This window comes from Ciconia boyciana, chromosome 3 (assembly GCF_034638445.1).
Source record: "Ciconia boyciana chromosome 3, ASM3463844v1, whole genome shotgun sequence".
In the NCBI taxonomy this organism is placed as follows: domain Eukaryota; kingdom Metazoa; phylum Chordata; class Aves; order Ciconiiformes; family Ciconiidae; genus Ciconia; species Ciconia boyciana.
In genome coordinates, this window is record NC_132936.1 from 30356399 (window position 1) to 30380911 (window position 24513).

The following is a 24513-nucleotide window of genomic DNA, read 5'->3' on the forward strand; positions in this document are numbered from 1 at the left end:
TCTTGAATTTTAATAGTTTATTATTCCCTCTGTAATCCAGTGACTCCTTTTTCCTTCAAGTCACAGATACCTGCATTGTTTCATGTAGAATACCTCGTATCTCTTCAGTTGTACTGAAATCCCTTTGTACTATAATGTACGTGGAAGAACTGTTTTTCCTTCCAAGCAGATCAGAAGGGCTCTGCATCCTGCTTCTTCCCTGGAACAGAGGGAACAGCCAAGTATTTTGAAATCTTTACTATCTGTTTCACCCAGCCACAAGAAGACGAAAAAGTGAATCGCATGAGATCATGGATGTCGTGGTTTAGCCCCAGCCGGCAACTAAGCACCACACAGCCGCTCGCTCACTCCCCCCCGGTGGGATGGGGGAGAGAATCAGAAGAGTAAAAGTAAGAAAACTCGTGGGTTGAGATAAAGACAGCTTAATAAGTAAAGCAAAATCCGTGCATGCAAGCAAAGCAAAGCAAGGAATTAATTCACTACTTCCCATGGGCAGGCAGGTGTTCAGCCACCTCCAGGAAAGCAGGGCTCCATCACGCATAATGGTTACTTGGGAAGACAAACGCCATCACTCCAAATGTCCCCCCTTCCTTCTTCTTCCGCAGCTTTATATACTGAGCATGACGTCATGTGGTATGGAGTAGCCCTTTGGTCAGTTTGGGTCAGCTGTCCTGGCTGTGTCCGCTCACAACTTCTTGTGCACCTGGCAGAGCATGGGAAGCTGAAAAGTCCTTGACTAGTGCAGCAACAACTAAAACATCAGTGTGTTAACAACACTGTTTTCAGCACAAATCCAAAACATAGCTCCATACCAGCCACTATAAAGAAAATTAACTCTATCTCAGCTGAAACCAGGACAATGGAGCAGAAACTATATATCTAGACAAACTGCAGTGAGTAAGCAATCACAACAACAGTACTTGGAATACAATGCTTTATGCAGCACACATTAAAAAAAGGACTATGGCACACTTGAAAGGATTAGTATGCACCATTAAAGCAGTGTCTCCTTTAATACATGAAGGGAGAGTTCTAAAGAGCTTAGCAAAATTCTGGAAATTTAGGTTAAATGCAGTTTAGAATTTCCACGATATAATAAAGAGAACATTTACAAATGCTTTAGCTGTAACATTGCTGAAAGGCAAATCATATAATTTTCAAAGCAGATGTATCCAGAAAACAGGAATTGGGCTATACAGACTATTAGAACTTTAATCTTGCTATTTTCCTTGCAGAAACACAGAGATTCTTCAAAACTTGGAATTTTAAAATTATAACACAAAGCCAAATCTAAAAATAAAAGGTAATGAAATATGCATTCATTATGTTTTATAATGTATACCTTAATTCTGGTGAATCTGCAGCTCATTGTCTTTAGAAGACCCAGTGAATTGTGACATAGAGCTTCAGTAAAATCACATAAACTAATAACTGCTATTAGCAACATCAGTTACTAATAAAGTAATAAATAATTATTGCAATTATCAACAGTGTATTGAAACTGTTTCTTTAATGTGATTATTAATCCTAGAGCTTTCTTTGGAAAATGAGATTTTCTGGTTATTCTTGATTCTGAAAATTACACTATTACACTATTTATGTCACTTTTTATAAGAGGGGCTGCTAAACAGGAAGGCATTAGAATGTTCTGAATTATACAATACTTTAGTCATGGTTTGTGAAGGTTATAGCATGAAAAACTAACAATCTATTCACTTATCTAATTACCAACATAGTTGTAATATGCATAACAATGAAATACTGAACATATATTAGAGATTACCATGGTCATTAAACATCTGATCTTGTTTAAACATGTGAGTATTGATATGACAGAGTTTGTAAGGATCCCTCATTAGTCCTATTCCTTTTACCATTTCAATTCCAGTAGGAAAAATACAAAGAAAATATGCTGTCTTGAACCACTTGGTATTTCTTTACAATCAATAATTGACAGCAATGAAATTCAGGGTATGAGGGGTATTACTGAAATGTTCGACTTATCTTAGGAAGAAAGAACATAACAAAAATAGTGGTCAAAACTGAGAATATCAACCTTCATTATTATTTTCAAGTATGCTCCTCTACTTTAGAGATGGAGAATGGCAGAAATGCAATAAAATTATTGTCCAGGAATGCACCTTAGCCACTGGAAAGATTAAAAAAAAATTCTATACTACTACTAGGCTATAGAGGCACTCTCACTGGGACACTCAGTATACAAAATATAAAGCTTGACTCATGTCCAAATGACCACTGACAAGACAGAAGTGGCTTCAGAAGTATTCCTTTTTTGCTCACCATCATAAAACATTTCTTTGTATTTCTTGTACATTAGTGAAAAGTTAAATCTTCAAGTCTTCGTGGTGAATGATTAATTATTTTACATGGTTATGAGACAGTTATGCCTGCAGGCAAGCAAAATAACATTGCAAAATGAGAAACAAAATATATATATCTATTTTCAATATAAATGTTGTCTAGAAAGTGGAACAACTTTATTGAATTCAAAGGTCACCAGTTGTCACAGGCTTGAAGAAAGGAGCTCACAACAGACTTTCTTCACATATAATATGTACGTATGTACACTATAAATAAATCTATTCCTAGGATACTATACTTGTGCAAATAAAACCACAGATTGGTAGAATTTATTTCTTGTGCTGATTTTCAAATGATATGTTGCTACACTAAAGTCTCTATATGAGACAGGATTTACCAGTCTTCTTTTAGGATGAGTTAGTTCATCCTACAAAGGTAAACACAATCCAAAATAAACTACTGCCAAAGTTACTGTGATTTTTGTGTGTTACCTGATTTTGCTTCATTATGCTAAGTTGAACATGCTTATAAATATAAATACCCTCTAGCAGCATTGGTAATACAAATGAAGTATGCTACATTCTTAAAACAGATAATAATATAGAATCATAGATTCTATGATTCCATGATTCTATGGTACTTAAAACAGGTAATAATATAGGTAAAAATAAGAGCTATCCTTGTTTCTTATAGGGAATACAGTCATCTGTAGCATCTCTTATTCTATCAAGTAAAAAGTTTAAATTCTGGTGGATGATACCTTGAGGAATAAAGGTTAAATTATGCCCTCTTTTTTCAGGACACTGAAGGGCAGACAAGAATTTACTATGTCAATTTCAAGCTCAAGTTCAGAGCATCTTTTTGAGTTAAAAGTCAGCATTTGCCCCCAGACAGAATTTAATTTAACAGAATGCCAGATTTGACATAAAATTTGATTACATAAAATTACCAACAAAATCTAATTTTTCAAATTCCGTGTTCAACAGGAGATTGGAAGCTGTGCCATACTAACAGGACTTAAGAAAGAGAAATTTGTTTAAAATTCAAATAACTTTGTCCCTGTTTGCACTCTTATATTTCATGGTACTGAAGACACTTATAAAATGTATTCTTTTTATCATTAAGGCTCACAACATCAGAACCTTGAATTTTCAAGTAGATTTGAAGTTGCAGTAATTGCATCAGAAAGAAGGGGTTATCAATGGGGAAAAAGATTGTGAGAAAGAAATAAATTTTGTTTTGCAAGCCCATTCTTTTATCTTTTCAGAATGTTTGCCATTTAAACACTGACCTCTATATTTCAATGGAGTAGGTAACCTAAAGACAAGCTGCCAACTTTTAGTTGAATGGCAAAAAGGCCTAGTGAGCAATAATAGTCTGAGTACTGTATGAATTTTTTCATTTTTTGCCATAAATCCACATAGTTACACAGAAAAACTCATTTAGACTAGATACCTAGCTTGAAAGCAGGTAAAGTTAGATGGAGTGAATATGACTCATTAGAATTTTTTGTTAAATAACATAAGTAATCAACAGTCTCATATATTTTCAATATCTTTGTCTTTGAAATACGGTAAATATACTTTGCCTTTCTTAAGTTGCCTCTGTGGTTTCAGGTAGGTCATAGTATTCCATCTGTGACTGAAGAGTCCAGTTCAGTATGATGGAGGGTGCTGATCACCACAACTGTGAGAAGAGGTCTGGATGCCTGCCACTTCAGGAAAGGCAGCTGACAGTGCTGTGCTATGCTGCTCAGTATTACTGAACTGTTGCTACAGTTCACATTTAAAAATTTATATTGATATGAATGTATTTGAAAGAGACTGAAAAAAACTCATACCTAACAACAGAATTGATTAAACCTTCTTTAATGCACTGTTTTCCATCTGTTTTAGCTTCTGCACTACACATCTTTGCAGGTACTCAAATGACGTTTACTGCAGCTCCCTAACTTGCAAATAAGAAAACACAGCAGATATAACTTCTATAGTGATATAGCTCTTTTATCTGAGACAAAAGTAGAATGACATACTATGGATGGGAAGATGAAAGTATTGTGACTGCATATACTATGAGGTGGTCTGTGGTGAGCCACTTTGGAATAAAACATCCAAAATCAGTTAATAATGGAAATTCCCTTTCATATGAGAATAAATCTACCCAGCTATAAATTATAAAAATCAAAATAAAATCATAATTGCATTCTTAAAAATCACATTGTTCCAGGGAAAAGAAAAAGAAATCATGGTCAAAGCACATGGCACTTCTACCCTCCCCTTAACACAGCTGCCATAGAAAGCTCAGGAAATTATCTATGTTGTGGATAACTGCATAACAAAAAAGAAGGTGAAAGAAGAGAATTCTTAAGTCAGTAGGTACTGTATGGGACTAATAAGGCAGTAGTCTGCAAGCATTTACCACAGAAATACTACTTAGTATGTGTATTCTACTAGGCTTTGCCCATGTCAAGGAGACAAAAATCACCAAATCCAATGGGATCTACAGTTCTTTCATAATAGAATCAAGCAATCAATCTGGTCATGACATAATTAAGACAGAGATGCAAAAGTTTTTGGCAGAATTTTTGGACTAGAATCAGAGTTATTAACAACCCAAGTATCTGCTGGAAGGACAATACAGCAGGGCTCAAGCCATCTGGGAGATTTCTAGTGTGCATGGACAATCTCATGGCACAGGTGATCAAGGAGCCAATAAGTGCAGGTGCTCTGCTGGACCTGATACTTACAAACAAGGAAGAACTGGTTGGAGGCGTGAAAGTCAGAAGCAGCCTTGGCTGCAGTGACCATGAGATGGTGGAATCCAGTATCCTAAGAGGAGGGAGCAAAGCAAAACACAGGAACACAACCCTGGACGTTGGAGAACAGACTTTGGTCTCTTCAGGGATCTGCTTGGAAGAAACCCATGAGATATGGCCCTGGAGAGAAGAGCGGTCCAGCAGACCTGGCTGATAATCAAGTATCACCTCCTACAAGCTCAAGAAAGGTCCATCCCAACAAGTAGGAAATCAAGCAAATGCAGCTAGGAGGCCTGCATGGGTGAACAAGGAGCTTCTAATTGAACTCAGACATAAACAGGAAGTGCATAAGGCATGGAAACATGGGCAGGTGATCCAAGAGGAGTATAGAGTTGCTGTCTGATCTTGCAGGGAAAGGGTTAGGAAAGCCAAGGCTGACCTGCACTTGACTATGGCAAGTGACTTGCAGGGCAACAGGAAAGGATTCTACAAGAACATCAGCAGCAAGAGGAAGATTTAGGAAAATGTGGGCTCACTGCTGAATGGGGAAGAAGATCTGCTGACAAAGGACCTGGAAAAGGCTGAGATACTCAGTGCCTTCTTTACCTTGGTCTTTACTGGCAAGACTGTCCTTCAGGTCAAAGGAGGTAATTTTCCCCCTCTCTTCTGTACTGGTGAGACCACATCTGGAGTCATGTATTCAGTTCTGGGCTCCCCAGTACAAGAAAGATATGGACTTAGAGGAGAGAGTCCAGCAAAAGGCCAAAAGATGAGTAAAGGACTGGAGCCTCTTTCAGATACTCAAAACCTGACCAAACATGGTCCTACATGCTCTATGTGACCCTGCTTGAGCAGGAGTGTTGGACAGGATTATTTCAAGAGGTCCCTTCCAACGTAAACAATCAAGTGATTTTGTGTTTCTGTGTTCTTGAGATATTCCTGTAAGGTCAGTTAATTTAAGAAGACCTACTCTAAGCCAGAGCATGAAGGGTACAGGAATTCAAACATCTGCTCTTCAGGTCAGTAGCTAATGAACTGGAATAGCCATAGCAGTTAGTTTGTTGCCTTTGACAGATCACTGATGAAATATGGAATACTGTTGCTGAATGAAAGCAAAAAAATTGTTTCAGAAAGTGACATATGTTTCTAACCACACTGAATGTTCTGTTCAAACACAAAGTCTGAAATTGAAATGAAAACAAAAAGTAATCTTTTCTATACTTTTTATGAGAATCCATTCTCTTATTTGAGTTATTTCAGCTAGCAAGCCACACAGAATAATTTAACTGGTTGATTCTAATGTTCCATCAAATGGTCAATTTTAATTGCATATATAAGAATTTATATGCATTAGTTTGATGTAATGCATGTATTATGGGACTATTTTTGAGACTGAGTAACAGATGTGATTTACCTATGTAAAATTGTAACAGCTGGATTGATGGAACTGGGATTAAGGTTTTCAGAGAAAACATTATATAAGCATACATTGCAAAAACCTTCCTATCTTATAGTGGCAGATGTGATGCTGATTTTATGAAATCTATATAAGTTACAAACTGAACTGAGTCCACTACTGTTTTTACAAGGCCTGATAAACCATCATCAACTGCAGATAATTTCAGTGGAAAATCATCTCTATGAAAGCCATTTTTAGGTTTTGTCCCACTAAGACTTATGCTGAGTTATCATGATTTGCAATTTCTGTAGAAAATGCAGTAAATATAAATATGTATAGTTGTATATACAGTCCTTCTAAAAGTAATTCCCAACTCAATTAAAAATTTATTAAATCTACTTGATGTCCTACAGCATTTCCAGTTTTATGCAACACAACATCCACATAGGTATGATTCATGTATGTGCTGATTTAAAACTCAAAATTAAAATATACAGTATGTAAGTTATTGCATTTCAAAACCACATCTAAATGTATTTTCTTTATCAATTTATAAATTCATATGATAGAATAACAATTCTTAAATCTCTCCCAGACTGCTTTCACTGTTAACCTTCAAAGAATTTTGAAAAGGGGAGGTGTGATAAGATGATGGTGATATTGCATCAAGTTGGCTCAAGTTATCTACCAAAACACCTTTCCATTTCTCAGTCATCACATAATTGATTATGTTGGAACTCAGTATTGCAAGTATGAAGCTTAGGAGTATTTGAAGACAGCAAAGTATCTTCCACATATCACGAATATAGGCTACATTATATACCTATTCAGATACAAAGCCACTGATGTTTACAAAGAGCGGCTCAGATGTTTCCAATTAGTCAAATAAAAAATTCCTGTATTCCTAGGTAACTGGTGATGTTGGAAACAACTCCAAAACATCACAAAATTAGTAATTTTTTGTTTTACTGATTTAATGTAATTTTCTGTAATACTTGAATACTATGCAGAGCACCTGGCACCTGTAAATACTAATAAAACGATGACTTAAAAGTATGCACTAATATGAAAACATACATATCTCTGGAATTATGAAATAAAAGTCCAATTCTGGACTCAGAATGAGTCAACAGATTGTATGGATGCTGATTTACATATTCTTTTTAAAAACATTCACGGAATGCACATGCAATAAAAAATTTTGTAAGATCAGTTCAAACAACTGTCTCTTCTATGGAAAAGGAGGAAGTGGAAGTGTAGGTAAAAACATGGACACTGATAATATAGTAATGTAGTTTGCACTCAGTACATTACGTCTTGCCAAAGTTTCCATGTGGAGGTACAAAAACATGTTTAGGACTTTCACACTTCAGAACATGCGATCTGCTTTTGAAGCATGAAGACCAAATAATAAACTTCAGCAGCTTCTGTACAACTGCATGGTCTAGGCTAGAGTTAGTCAAACAACATTAACTGAATAATTTATTTAATAAATAAATGCTTTTATGGACAGCTAAAGGTGTCCTTCTCAGCCATGAGTAAATGCTTACATCCATACCACTAATTAAAGTGTGACAGAAAACTGGAAACAACTACATTCAATATGTTCACTTGGAGGATACATGAAATATTAATGTACATAATACAATGATAAAGCTCTGTGGGGATGGGCACTATGTTCATTAAATTCCAGAGCAAAATTCTGACAATTCTGCAGGTAAGTAAGATGGAAAAGAGTGACACTATCCTATACATACAAGATTTTAATTAATGCTTGCCTAGAATCTTCCAAACAGAAAAGAATCTGGTGTCCCCCATCACTGTCTAGAACAGACAATCTAAACTTTTTAAGGAAATATAATTTTAAAAATTATCATTTAGAGAAGAATAGTGTAAGATGTCTAAAAAACCCCAGTATTCCTACTCTAAAAACTAAAATCCTTCCCACTACCTAGAAAAATCAAAATCCTGGTAACTTTATTATCTCAATCTCTTGCTTGTTAAAGTTACTTTCCTTCAGTCACTGAACTGAAGAAATACCATCTGGCCCCAGTGACAGTCACATCACTTTAACCACAAATAACATACAGCAAATTTTGCATCAGGCAAACGCATTTCAGAACCCACAAATGGAATGAAATGTGTTTGAACTAATGTTCTTTGAATAATTTTAAAGAACAAATCCATAAAAGCAATCTAAACTACATCTCAAGTATGTGCTCAAAGCTTTAACTGAAAAGATCAATATAATCTCAATTATGAAATAACAAAAAATTAAACCCAAACAAATGCACATTTTCAAAACCAGCAACCAAATAATTCTAAAATAAATAGAAATGGAAACAATGAATAAAACTGGATTGAAACAGGTCTCTAGTTTCTTTAGGCAAGGCAAAAAAGTAAGCAATTAGAGTTTTACTGTTTTTTTCTATAAAGCTGTTGTTTCACAAGGACCGTAAAGACAATGACAGAACATTTAAAACTCATTTAATCTTCATCAGGTTTGAAAGAAATGGCCATATCTAAGGAAACTAATCATATAGTTAAGAGAAAGTAATAGCAGTAAACTATGGGGATCTCTTACCTTTCTGTATATGGTGGATTTAGAAAGAAAAAGTTTAAGATTAAAATCTGCTTCTATAGATGTTACTGGTTGCATTAATTATGCTGTTTATCCACTGGAGCCATAGTTGCATCCAGAACTGGAATATCTGTCAAATATGACCTTATAGCCTTATTCAAAGTAAAATTTAACAGAAATACTGTCTCCCAACTGGAGTGTTTTCAAACACTAACAAAAGTAGTTATTTATTTCAGTCTTTGTCTCTTTTCCTGCATTACAGGGGAAAAACCTCATTAATTTTGCAGGTAAAACATACAGACAGAGTTATCTATCTTCAACAGCCACTAACAGAACATAAATCAACAGTTTTGTCATGGATTCATATTTTATAGCCTATGATACAAGATCCTGGGGGGGGCCACAAATGCCTTGTCAAGTTTGCTTTTTTCTTTGGCAGAGGTTAAGGATGATTGCTGAAGGATTACAATTTTATTGCTGCTTGGTGAAGGATATACTGCTCTCTCTACATTTTAGAAGGACTCACAAGAATAATCACTAGTCATTTTGAAGGCCAAGCCCATAAACTCAGATGCATGTAAATCCCCACAGTCACAGTCTACAATCACACCTTGCAAGTTATTTAGTATGCCACTGTTTTAAAGATAGCAGTATAAATTCCAGTAAACAAAGGTAATGTGTAAATTGGACTGACATTACTTTTTAGTGTAACAACATGGAGAGTGAAGCCATAAATATACAGGTGTTAATTTTAAGGTAAAAAAGAGGGAAGTAAATTTATTTTTCAGTGTGAACTTGACCTCTATAACTAGAATCAATCTTTTCAATGCCATTTAGCTGCATTTGTTGCTAAGATATTATTAGGCTTTGAAAACTGTACAGCATTTTAATGTCTTAATCTTATGAAGCAGAGACAATGCTACCACAGCTAGTACAGTGGAGACAATTAGCTGACCAATGTCTCACACAAGTAGTCTCTGAGATTCAAAAACAAACTTAAGAATTGTTTGTTAGTATGGAGTTGTATACTTCTATCAAGTATCTTCTAAGAGAAAAAATCTTTATCTCCTGGCTCCTAGGGAGAGGAAGGGATAGAATTTTCTTTGTAAATTTTACATACATTTACAATTTGTACAAAAATCCTAAAATAGATTAATACACTGTCAGCTATACAAGTAATTAGACTTGAATGTATGCTATGTGACTTTGCTTCATTAATACTAGGCATTAATACTAATATAGAATAAAAGGAAAAAAAACTGTTTTAAATGGAGCATAAGAGTAACGTACAGACCTGTGGCTGAGAAGAAATGTAAGATGGAAATGAAACAGTTTCTTAAATGGTAGATTATTTCATCCTTCCATATATTGAAAAGAGGTTTTATATTTATATTCTAACAAGTTTGTTTCTAAAAGAATATGGTAAAGCTTATGGGGTGAGCATAAAATCTAACCAAAAAAAGCCTAAACAGTCTCTTCTCCCCATACCAATCTACTCTATATACTGAGATCATCAAACCTTCTGGCATAAGCAGCATTTTAGAATTTTGCAACAATTACCTCATACACAAACAGTTCAGAAGGCAAGTACAAAAATCTTCAGATGATGCTTTTATTTTCCTTTTTTTGGTAATAAGGTAATTTTGGGAACTCTGATGTGCATGTTTCAGGGTAACTTTTGCAGTCTCCTTCATATACCATCCTCTAACAGCAAAAATGGTCTTACCTAAAATTACCTTTAATTTAATAACTTGTGCAATAAGTTCCTCACATCACAAATGCTTACAGTTCAGGTGCAGCAATTAGCTTTGATACTTTAACTATGTAATAAATAAAATAATATCTTAATCATGGTAACTTGAAATTTTGTATTGCCATCAGAATTATTTCTAAAACATTTTAAAGTAAACATTAAATACTTTACCATTATTTTAATGTTACTAATATAAATATAACACAACATCTATATTATTTCATTCTTACCTTTTTCCTAACTTGCACATATGAAATTCCATGAGTGGAAAGGAGTTAATCCATTACCAAGGCATGATATCAATACCTTTTCCAAAATTATAAATTAACCATTCTGTGAACCATTAACCATTAACCATTGTGTGTACTAGATGAAAAATTACAGTACTGGTCAGCCCCCATTGTATACTGTGACAGTACAGTTGCATATGTAGATATGACAGCTTACTGCATTGCAAGATGTTGTTAGCATGCCCATTTTTAATTTTTAATCTTAAAATTAAACAATAAATTAGTCCTATATTTAGCACTAGAATTCTGATGACAAATCTAATTTATTCAATGTGTAAATTAATAAGCATAAATTATGAGATACCCATTTGTACCCTCCAATGTTATGTTTAAATTGTTCCAGTTCTCAAACTGACTTCATCTGTGTCTGTAAAGGTGTCTGGAGGTTGAATGATTCATAAGTTCTCCAAAGGACTGAGCTGATCTGTGTGAACTAAAATGTATTTTCAATCAAGGACACTACCTTATGAAAAAGGTTTCTAAATATGCATACAATTTTGCTTTCCAGTATGACTTGTCTTTTTATTGTCAAAAAAAAGTGAAGGCACACTTTATTATATACAACTAAACTCAATATATGACTAAAACTCTTTAGTGTAACACAGTGGTGAGTTCTTACCTTATTGTGATAGGGATGGGTATACCCTTGCTAATGGATTGATTGACAGATACAGTCAGAATGTTCTGAGAGTCTCCACAGCTGAATCGGACTGTTGGTCTTCCCTCCACAAGATACAAGTGAAGAAACTGTTCTCCAAAATTCCTTTCACTAGCTTTGAAAACAAAAATGGAGACAGTCATACTTCTGAAAGTGTAGGACCTTCCAAAAATATTCCACACTACTGGAACGCCATCACCAGTCATAATGCCTATGTGACATTGAGGACTTTTCTATCCATATACATGACTCTGCTTGCGTGACTGTGAGAATAAAATTAAACTCTGTATCAACAGCTGATAACAGGTCAAAGTAAAAGAAAATAACCGAAAGACAAAATTTATTTTTATAACAGTGTAGTTGCATAAACCCTGTGAAGATCTTTACATTAATTGAAGGTGAACTTTTCTCTATATCCAGCAGTATCATTAACGTGACAAAGATGATGATTAAAAAAAACAAATCACAAAAATACTATAATATCATGATTTACTATATAATTCAGCTTTTCAACCATATTATAGAAAACAAAAATTATACGAGAACATCTCCTCTTTCTTATAATCTCTGTAAAGATTAAGAACAATTCACCTTTCCCAATTAATGATACATTTCAGACTTGATGAGAAGAATAATTGTTATCTACAAAACTTCAGGCATACTGTGTAACTTGCACAGTTCAAACTAAGAATAAAAAGATATTTAAAAAAAATCTTTTAATCTTTGTTCACTTCCACTAAGTAGCATATTGTAAATATGACAGCAAAATATTTCTATTTAAATGATGGATGGCACATGGTTTGTCTACTCAAAAAAGAACCGACACCTACAATTGCAAATTATTTTGGATGGGCATTTTTTTATGAATTTACCCTTTGAATTTAACCGTATTTAATTCTCATAGAAGGTAAGACACAGTTCCTGTTTAGGATTTTTATTCCCCTTTAAGACAAACTGTTAATCTTTTTTTTGCACTATATTTTACTATATTTAACTGAAGTAAAAAAGACTCTATAGCTAGGTCATGAAATTGAATTTACTACATATAGTTGTTCAGCAGTATTTGAGCATAAGATTACTATGTGCTTCCTAATTTCCAGATCATAATGTTTAGAAACCTGGAAGCTTGAGTTCCAGAATCATATCTGTATCTAATTCTCCGGTTTGTCTGGAGCACATCTTCTATCCGTTGTCTGTAGCTGAGTTGAGAAAAAACACACAACACATACACCATACAAATAAACCTTTTATGAGGGTATGCGGTAGGAGAGAGCATTGCCTTCCTTAAGGTTATCTGATCAACAACCTTGTCAAATGGGATGATAAGGAAAAGGGGGAAACCAAAACATGCAGAGGCACAAACCTGACCAACAAATGGGCATAGTAACAAGAACCAAACCTGGTCAGTTACACTTACTGGTATGGGCATGCAGAGTATGGAAATGCTTTTTTCAGTAAGATTATCTGACTGAGGACCATGTCAAAATGGGATGATAAGGAAAAGGGGAAGGCAGTAAGCAAAACACAGATGTGACAAAAAGTACCAGAAACAATGACAAGAAACCAATCTTGTCAGTCACGCCAATGGATGGGCTATCAAGAAACTTCAGGTATCACTTCAAAGAATGCCAACCTGGACTTTGCAACTGAGAAGAGTGCAAACCTGGGGGTCTGGGATACTAGGGGAGGGTTGTGTTGGTGGAACTATGCAAACCAATGAGGCAATGTGTACAAACAGGGAACTGGGGAGGAAAAAAGGAGGACCAGACCTGAAGGGGTATAAAAGGGGAGGGTTGCATATAAAACAGGGCTGGTCAGCACACTTGTCTGACTGAGCCCTATGCCTGATCACCACAGTCTGTGCTGTCTTCTTATTAAATCCTTTATTAACTATCTCTCTGTGTAATCTCACTCTCTATCCCATGTTAGAGTGCTGCAAGGACTAAGTGCCAGCTATGGGGGGACCAGTGTGAGTGGGTTTGGTGCCAGCTACTGGAGTCAGACCAAGTGTGTAGGCACCCCTGGCCCTGTGGTGCCAGCAACTGCACCACAGTGAGGGTCTCAGTACCAGCTACTGGTGTGGGTGAGGGTCTCAGCTGCCAGTCACTGGGAGTGACTGGTGTGAGTGAAGTGAGCAAGGGACTCAGTGCCAGTGACTGGAGTGGGACCACGGGTCCCAGCCTGTGTGCCTCGTGCCAGCTTCTCAGTGTAGGTGAGTCCATTCACTAGCAAACTTCAAGGTGTACTACCCGCAGGTAGGAGGCCCCTGGTCCAGGCATGGTTATCAGATAGGTAGAGGGTCCATGCTGGTATCTGGGGGACCCCCAAGTGTGGAGTGCCTGGGGGACAGGTGTGTGAGTGCATGGGTCTGTCCATGCGCCGGCAAGTAGGAGACCCGTGGAGTAGGTAAGAAAGCCTGGGATCTGGGCAGGGGTATCGGATGGACACAAGGGGGGGGCATGCTGGTACTTGGGGGATCCACGAATGTGCATGTGCTTGTGAATCTAGTGTGTCATGTGTGTGCCTTCACTAGCAAACTTCCATCTCTACCAGCCAGAGAGGAAGAGAGGACTTGGCTTTCTACAGTCATGTTTTATGTGGGTCCTCTAGGCAGGTGCTGTTTAAGGCAGTGCCTTGCCTGTGGCAGCCTGTGTAGCCAGCTGTGTCATGTTCTGTGTGTACCTGCATGTGTGCACGTCTGTGTGTCTCTGGGATACATGCTTAACTTCGCATAGTTTAACCTGCAAATGGGAAAGCAGCAGCCATGTCCATCAGCCTGGATGGAGACCCCTGTGTCTCTGGGCTGGGTTCCAGCAGCTGGGCAGGAGGGAGTCCCAGGCCTGGAGCTGCTGGAGGTGGCGACAGCTTAGAACATCCCTTAACATTTTTATTTAGAAAGGTATAAAGAATGTGGGTGTACTTGGGACAGATCCTTGCTGGAAAACCTACTAATTTGTAAAGAGAAAATGCTCGACTTTAATTTGGAGGACAAAACAGAAAGAAGAAGATAATATATTTTAGCAAATAGAGAGAAGCAACAGATGATCAGCAACTTCCTGATCATTTGCTTTTGTATAGTTTATCGCAGAAACAGTTCACAACATAAAATCCCCCCTCGAGAGTAGCTTTCTAGTCAACACAAGTTTTCTTCAGTTTGTTACAAATCCTGATGACCTACTGAAAATCCTTTATGCTTAGACATATTTTGTATTCTGAATACCTAATTAACTCCAAAGCTACTTTAATTTGACTGCATTTTATGCTTTTGGCTTTTATTATTTCCTTCTACAACAGTTTGATAATTCTCTTTCAAAATGTATTGCACTATCACTGTTAAAAAAGTCACTGCTTTTTAACCCTAGCATAATTGATTTATGCACATCTTGCATCATTTGTTCCTTTATCTTCTTCTCCCCTCCACGCACATGCTGTTCCAGGCATTTCCAATTTCCATCAATAAGTAAATCTGTACGTTACATTGAATTCAGAGAGAATGAAGTGGGGGAGGGTTGTGAATGTACATACTGACACCATGTCTTGAAGAAGGGAAGTTACAGATGAATAGATTATTTCTCTTCTCTCAGTGACTCTGTCTGTCCATTCACATTGCCCACTAGCGAAAACTTGGAAGAAGGTCTTCATTAGTACTAGTAAAGTAAAAAATCTGGGACAGCTCCTCCAAAGGTAGCATTACTCCTTGAAACCTCAGCGAGCATTACTGCTTGGACTTTAGTCTAGGGAGTGCTTATAAGTCACACTTAGAGGTGACTAATAGCATTCTTCATATTATCTGCTAGGTGGTATGAGATCCTTTGAAAGGACAGTCCTTTAAATCTTTCTACAGTGAACATGAGGAGGCAGAGTGTCCCTCTGAAGAATTTTGTTCTGGCAATGTAGAAGAGCATATGCTACCTAGGGTATATGGTGGGAAGTTGCCTTCATAGGAAAAGCCTGAGTCTTAAGCAAAATAGACAGGTTCTGGGAACAGGCAGAGATCAGGAACCATCTGAGTAAAAAATCCTGTTGGATATTAGGGGTAACTTTTCTTGACCTTAGTAGAGATTATGTGAGGGGATCAGGTCAAAGAAACCAGATCTCAGCAATCATTCTTTCACAGGAAACTGCAAGCTGGAAGGCTATTTTTGCACATCAGTATGATGGCAAGCAAGTGGCCACTGGGCTCAAATGGCTGCCTATCTAAAGAAGACATTTAAATTCCCATTAAGCTGTGGCACGAAGCTTTATTAGGCAAAAAACATTTTGAGACAGAGGAAGGATACTGTGAAATGTTTTGCTTGAGAATGCCAGCTGAAATAACAGACACATAGACTATGACTGAATTGGCTGAAAGGGCCATCTTTAGTTTTAGGAGGGTAAGTAGAATATGGGTAGATCTGGGGAACAGAGCTTCTGAGAGCACAGGAAAATAATTTATGAGTACAACTTATGAAAAAGGAGCTGGTGTCCTTAAGGAATGCTATAAATATGGGTTGTGATATCTGAAATCCAATTGTCAGAAGTTATAGAGTACCATATATAGTAGAAGTTAAACAATCTCTCCTTGAAGGGATTCTGAACAGCATTATGCTGACTCTGTTAAAAGTAAAAATGATGAAGTAAAACTTTATAACTGTATCAGTTTTTTATGACCACTTGCAATTTATTTTTCTTTGTGGCTAAATATCACAATTTGCTTTGACATGTTGATGAAATTAAATCATGCAAACAAGTAAAATCAATAAGGTATAGAATAAAAAATTGTAAGAATTCATACTGTATTCAACAAAGAAATATTTCTCAAATGATGGCTAATCTTTATTGGCATAAACTTAATAATTGTGTATATTTTCGAACTTTTTCTCCTGACATATTTAAAGAGAAATCTCCTCACATTCTGCCAATAATTTAAAGATAAAGTAACTGCAAAAAGTCCGGACATTTTTAGTCCATCAACTGTTACCATTCGTATGCATCTTAAATACATACTGAAAATAACTAGGGAAAACATCATTATTAAGAAGGTAAGTACATTTATCTTTGCATTAAAACAGATGATGGTTTATAATCTATTAAAAATGATAATTTTTACTGTAATTAAATTGTTTACTAATCATCTGCCAGAAAAATAGATGTAAGCTCATCACCACCTGGTAAAATCAGGTGTGTTTGTAAAATGAATGATCTGAAAGTGGACTAATTTAAAAAAAAAATCAAAACGTGTAATTATTTTCTAGTGAAAAACACCTGAAACAAGCAGATCACTGTGATTTTCTTCCTATTTTTAAAAATGCTTTTGACAAAGACAGAGGATTTTTGCTTTATGAATGTGTGAAACTTAATGCAACCTTAATTATGGAGCTATTGCTAACAACAGTATATTAACAGAATATGAAAATGTCAGGAACATTAACTCTTTTTTATAATTCTCTAGTTCTTGTACCTAGTGAGTGCACTAGCCTCAAGATGACTTTCTGCTGACAGTTCATTTCTCAGCTGTTTGATGGTAGCAAAGCTTCAGAAAAGCAGCAGCAGAAGCATGAGTTGTACTACTATTAAAATGAGCACAGCTGACAACAGCAGCTTCTCTTTTGAAGTTGTTAGAAGGGAAGACGAAAGAGCAAGGAGCAAAAAACAGGGATGAAGGAAGAACAGAGGGAGCGTATGAACTTATGAAGGATATTATGTTTATCTGACAGAACTACAGAAGAGCTTGGTGCCTGCATACGGAAATAATAAATTACAAAATCCTGGATAATCTTTATATGCACATAGTATTCATTCACAAAACACTGGAGAGATTTTTATTTTATGAATGTATATAATATTGTATTTTACATTCATGTAAAACTGAATAAGGATATTGATATGGACAATCATAGCTAACATTTGTATTATTTGAAAAGGAATCTAATTACCAGGAAGACACAGAACGAAAAAGAAAGAGCAAAAACAAGGAAAAGAAACTGGTGCTATAGAAAGGGGAAAAGAACCTGAGGAATACTAAGTAGAAATGTAAAGCAAAGATGTAATTAATGTTAAATACAGTATCAGAGTTCTACAAGATGTGCAGTCCTCCACTACTTGCTGTGTCTGTGTTCAACAGCCAGGAAGAGATCCAAATTATTATTTTTTTTATCTTAGCAGAAACCTAACCTTAGAAGAAAACCTACTGGTCACTAAAAGAGTGGAATCTTGCAAGTCAGGTAAAGCCCCATTTTAGGGATAACAAGGGGAATGGGAATGCAGTATGATGTGTTACTGGGAACCAATGAAGAAAAAGCAAGTAAAACGACTGCTAGAAATCATGTAAAAATTATCCCAAGTTCCTGGAGCTGTCTCAGCTCAGTGTCAGGGTGAGAACTGAACTCATACCACTGCATCCTGACCCTCCCTTCTTCCCTCTCTCTGGGTGCATGAAGGAACATGAAGGGAGCTGTGACACAGTCCATGAAGGTCTCAGATATGGATAACTGGAAAGAAAACAAATGCATGGTTCTCCGCTAATACCACTCTATCTTTCCAGAAAGTGCAAAGATGAACATTCTAAAGAACGTGAAGTGCTCAAATACTGCTATAACAAAATCTCTGTAAACACCTCAAAAATACCGTATTAACAATTTTCCACAGAAAGTATGAAATGATAGCTGAACAGCTATTAGGTTAGATGCAATGAGTACATTATCTAGAAAAGAAAATACCTTCTATCATGAGACTAATAATTCAAGTCAGATAATCAAAATCAGACACAATATTTCGTCTGTCTGAAATTCCAGCCAATCATTTTTACTTTAATTTTTGTTGCAAGAATCTGGAAAGTGAAACTGGAATGCAAACATTTCTTCATATTTCTATGGAAGTCAAGAAGAAGGTATGTCACTGGGAAATGGAATTATATACTCTTTCCTCAGAAAATGGAAACCCTCGAAGAATTTTCTTAAGGCACACACATACCGTGTCAAAACATGTAAGAGGAACTAGAATCCGTAAAAACTTAAGGAAAAAAGAATCTCTGCATGTGCCAAAACCTAGAGTCTCTTAAATAAGAACACGGAGGACTTCTGTGCAGGGAAATATGAAAATTCAGATTAAAGACAAACATAAATTCAAGATAAAATTGAAGAGTAATAATTCTATGCAATTGGGATCAAATTAATTTAAGTAAAAATTGAAGTAATAATTATCCTATGATAGTGAACATTAAACATTTATAATTTATATATGCATTGTTTTTGAATGGTTTAATTATTTTACAAGCTGAAAATTACTCTTTTTTTGTTTTCTGTGATTTAACTTCATGGTTATGATATACCTGGAAGTATATCACATTACAAATTAAAGCGGGTGAAGATCAAAACTCTCAGGCAGGACTAACCTAACAGCTTTAAACATCTTTCATCAGATTTCTATGCTTTAGGTAATTGGTCTATGGAATTTCTATTGCCAGCAGTTGCAGATTTTTTGAGGGAAGAATTAATTTGTGTAATTTCAGAAGTCTACATTCAGATAAGATGAATCTCCCCTAATGTGAAGGAACCTGAGAAGTACTCAGCTGAAAAAGAGACAGAGTAGAAGAGGGTGTAAACAAGTGAAGGGCATGTAATGTTTCTAGTAAGCCCTTATTTCTCACATCCAGGAAAATTAAGAACTTTAGTTCCATATATATCCTTTAATAAGAAAACTGAATTTTAAAAATCTGGAATAGTTTAGATTCTGTTAGACATATATGCTGCAGAGGAATTCAGTGGTAGTATTTAAACTATCAGTTATTCTACTGTTTCTGTAATTCCTATAAAGAAAAAGCTAATACCCTTCAAATTTGTAGACATTCCTGTAGTTAAGAAACATCATATTTTCCATTTATATCCTTTTGTCAGCTGATTTATACTTCTGGGTCTCTTTTGTAATCAGAACAAACAAATGCTTTTTAGCTGTATTGAAAAAAACTAAATCTTTTTTTTCTCCACCAAAGATCTAGATATACACTTCAATGAACAGCATTTACAGAAACATAGATGTTCACTGAGAATTGCACAATCTTTAGAACTACTATTAACTACCACCAGGTAACAAGTCAGCTATCCCCTCTAAATCCATAAAGAATATGTATTTCTGTGACATATTCCTGGTCTTTTCAAAAAGGATTGAAAAGGAATTTATAAATCTACACTCCATAACAAAAGAAAGTGTACTCATTTTTCACCACCTGAATCTTATGGCACACATTCATTTCCCTTTCCTTATTACAGTCTTCTTTACTGAAGGGCCACAGAAATTCAAAGGCTTGTTCAGACAGTATAGAAAGTTTAATTTTTCATCTTAAATACTGATTTTACTTCTGTTCTGCTACCACTCATGGTCTGTTACATGTTATTGTTCTTAAGATGTAGCTTTCTTTCACAAGCAGAACCTGCTGTGAGATGGCCAGCCTTATCTGCCATGTGTATTTTCCTAGATGAGTCAGGGATTCAGACAGAGGGAAGTACAAATCTGCGGATTTTGGTAAGAATCATTGTATAAACCCAACCCCACTAGGCAGCTTGAAGGAGTTCAACAAACAAGACAAGTATACGCACTAAGTATGAATATTTGGGGGGCCAGTAAAAAGAAGTTAAGACGTAAATATGTTTTCTCTTTGGAATTTTTTTAGTCTTTAGCTTCACAGGTAATTGTTCTACCCACATCAGAGAATCAAATTTATACACCTGTGTAGACATTTTCTTGTCTGAAAAGTGAATCTCTTTGCAAAGATATGTGGGAAAATAAGTGAAAATGGCATCGTTGCTAATATACAAATGACAAATTTGCTCATATAATTTCTGTATATTATGAAAATGTACCTTTCAATTTTTAACTTAACTATTGGAGCTGAAATATTCTTGGGAATGTCAGCAGTTTCTTAGGTGTAAGTTCTAGCAAAATGGAACATTATGTTTGAAAACTTGATTTTAAAGCATTCATCACAAAATCTTAAGATCAAAGTCACTCACCAAAATCACTCACACCCTTATCAAGAGATAAGGGCCTGCTAGGAAGCCTGTTTTCTTGCTTCTCCTTCTGCTGTACATCTACTATTTATATAATTTCTAATAAAAGGATGACAAAACATTTTTACCACCCGATGAAAACTTGTGCAAATCATTCCATCCACCACTGATATGAAATTATATTTCCATACAGAGTCATAAACAATTTTTTTACAGTAATATATGTTATTGGAGAAGTTTAGAATGGAAGTAAAGAACAATAAATTGAGTAAAGGCTAGGAAAAATATTTACATAGGCTAAACACAATTTACATGCTCTGGAACTGTATAAAGAAGGTAAAACTAAGGTTGGCATACAGAAAAAAAAACCCTTCTAGAATAACTATGGTGGGAGCATTCCATGCAAACCCTTCCGATGCAGCTTCAAAGTTTTTTATCCTAGAATACTTAAAATTCTGTGGTTCACTAAGCAAAGGAAATTATAACATCAAAACCACTTTCATTTTAAAAAATACTTTTACTCAAAAGAGCAATTTCCAAGGAAATCTGTGGGAGAACTTATGGGAACGTGGTAAGCAGGAACTGAAGCCCTCCAACCACTGCCACTTCCTCAGAATTTCCTTGGAGCCTTTCATTGTATTGATAAAGAAATAATTATAAATTATGAAGTGTACATTATGTGTTACTTTTCCCTCTAAAAACACAATGAATGCTTTTAATATGATAATATTAAACTGGTTAAATAGTGGTACTAGCTTGGATTTATGAAACACACACTTGTGCAACAAAATTCTCAAAGTTCTACATTTCTTCCCGATATTATTTTTCTTTACTTTTAAAATAAAAGACTTTGCTCCAAATGTACACCTGCTACTCCTGCAGAGCTAGAAGACTGAAAAGCCATAGAATCACTTTGGTCAGCAGTTTAAAAATATTTTTTTCTCATTGTCAGTGTTCCTTTTGAGATTTTCTGCAATGTGTGATTGGCTCTAAGTTTCATGGTCAACTACTAGCTTTTAAATTTAATGTTTGGTAGGAGAAAAAAGCATTAGTTTCTACTTCTGGTACTGAAAGATTTTGTGTACTTGTACACATGAAAGTAACTTTTCTTGGATTAAATGCGCTTTAGGAACATTAATATTTTATCTGATATTCAAAAGCAGAAACTGTTTCAATTATAAGGACATAATCTGAGAAAGACTACAGAATTTATTTTGAGGCAACAGCCTCTTGAATATATTTGGTATGATTTGGAATATTTTAAATTGTCAGTCCCTCCACCTAATTTGGTGGGGTTTATTTTGCACTGATTAAATACAAAGTAACATCAAAATGTCCCTAGAATTATCCAGTATTTGTATCCATATAAGTGAATTAGGCATAAAAGAACTATACTTTTGCTAAATCAGTACCTTTTTTTGAGAAAACAATGGTAGAAGCAGATTCACTGGGATACAGAGAATGAAATTAAGGAGCATAATACAACTATCAATTATGCCCACTGTGGTGTTCTCCCTCGGTACACAAAGAAGGCATCCACACCCTCTCTTCCTTTCACAGCATCATTTCAGCTGCACCTAAACTCTCAATACATAATCCTGAGGTTATCCTGCATGCTTCATCCCACGTTGCCTAAAATATTTAAATCTCCGAGCACTGTCTACCCAAAGTACTCAACCACACTTGTGAGACATATGAATTATGTGCAGATGACCTGCCTTATCATACCAGTTGGTCAGATCTAAACATATAAAAGGTGACGATTTCTAGGTTTCTCAAAAGAATTCAAAAACTTACAAGCAGCAAAGCAGAAATTCCACAGCCCACATACATAGATTTATATAATAGTGTGAAAGCTAAAGCTAACACTCATTTCTGATTCTCAACACTACTCTAAGGAGCCCATTAATTCCAAGTACAGGCTAGCTCTCACCTGACAACTGCAGAAACCTAAAAAGAAAAGGCAGAGATATCTCCTAAAAAAATTACCAAGTTTAATATGCTTTTCAATGCACTTCCATTTGAAATGATCATTGTGAATGAAAGTGTGGAACACCTACTAACTAAAGCTTAAGTTGTAACTCTGCCTTGTGTAGCTGGATGGAAACAAAAATGAGAGGATATACTGTTCATCTTTGTGTAATTTCTGTATAAAATGCAATAGAGAAGCAAGTATCTTGTATTTGTTTGTAATTATGGGAAAGCACAGATAGTGAAAGAGTTGGAATTTGATTTTCAGTTACAATTTTTGCACATTTGATGTTTGCAAAGATAACCAAATTCACTACGTGTAAAATAGTTGAGTTGTAAACCAGGCAAACAGCATCCAGCACTGCAAATTCTGTTTCAGAGCTACTCCAACCACCACCCCTCCCCAGCTTCATAAATTTACTACTTTCAGATCAAAACCTTTTCCAACAAGTAGTGATAGAAACAAATTTGGCTTTGGTTGTAGGAGTACAGTACACTTACCCAGGTTTTCAGAAAACACCACTTCCTCCTGAGAATAGCACAGAAACTTCCATGTTGGATTTTTTTTTTTTTAAACAGACATGCTTACTCATTAGGGCTTATGGGTAGATAGCAAGCTCTACTTTAACTTTAGCTGGAAGCCAACTACTTTGCAGTGATGAGGCAAACAAAATCATTAAATGCCAAATACATCCAAAGTACTTCCAGTGACCTTCCTTGAATTCTTCTTGAAGGACAAATAACTCCTCTTGAAATTGAAATAACTAACAAGTATAAACCACTTCAACATAAAGAACTGCCACATCACCACTTACCCATAATTCTTAGCAAATTCTGCAGCCATGTAGCTTAGGCAGCTGCAGCAACAGTCCAGCTATAATGTACAAGGATTTGAGATAGCATTTTGAAAAGCAGTAAACATAAATGTTCAATTTGGGGCTACAGTGTTTTACATCTAAAGGAAGTGTTATAAAGATAATAATAAAAGGCATAATTAAATAATGCCATGAAGCTTATACTACTTTTAACCTTGGCTTATAAATATTTACATAGTACAGGTGAATTCACATATATTCCTTCCAGATTAATATAAAAATAACAAAAATTAATCAAAAAAATTTATATTAAATCAACAAGATTTCTTTGTATAGTCAAACCCTAGGAAGCTGCAGTGAGCAGGGAATGATCCTAATGAATTTGTCTTTGTGGAGTGTATCTATCACATAGATTGCACAAACTTATTTTTCTAGCTCTTCCTGGGTTCAGGAAGAAATCACCTCACTTTCCAGGTTCTTCCATTTGGATAGAAATTACAAGCTAAAACATATAATGAAATATTCAACTGTCAGAGAAGCCTATTTTTCTTCCTGACGTGAAAAGCATACTATCTCAGAAGTTCATGCCATATACTGAGGAATGAAATATGCAGGCAAGAAGCAACGTTCTTATGTAGTATTAACAAGCACACGTCCAAGTCTGCAAGTATACTCTCCGGGGACCACAAAAGAATCCTCTGAAGTGTGAAATCACAGTAAATACTCTGAAACATAGCAAATTTGCAGAACTTAAGATACTTCTGTAAGTAAAAAAATCTTTGGAACAAAGATCACAATTATAATAAAAAGTGAGTCTCAACCCAACTATGGAGAAGCTGTTTCTCTGTAATAAATTATTCAAAACTTCTTCAACATTTGTATTTTAGAGCTGTAACACGTATTACTAGAGTCATATGCTTACTATGTTCTTTCTTGTCAGGAAGCAGCATCTTCAGTTGTAAGTTATGTTTTGCTCAATGAGTCA

The 24513-nt window shown here is 35.5% G+C and overlaps 1 protein-coding gene across 1 annotated transcript in view; it reads right to left on the reverse strand.

The window, feature by feature from the left end:
- Positions 1-24513, reverse strand: part of EYS (eyes shut homolog) — a 944771-nt gene that overhangs the window by 159740 nt on the left and 760518 nt on the right. The window contains 1 exon segment of the mRNA XM_072855247.1: positions 11720-11873. Within this exon segment, the coding sequence (XP_072711348.1) occupies positions 11720-11873 (154 nt within the window).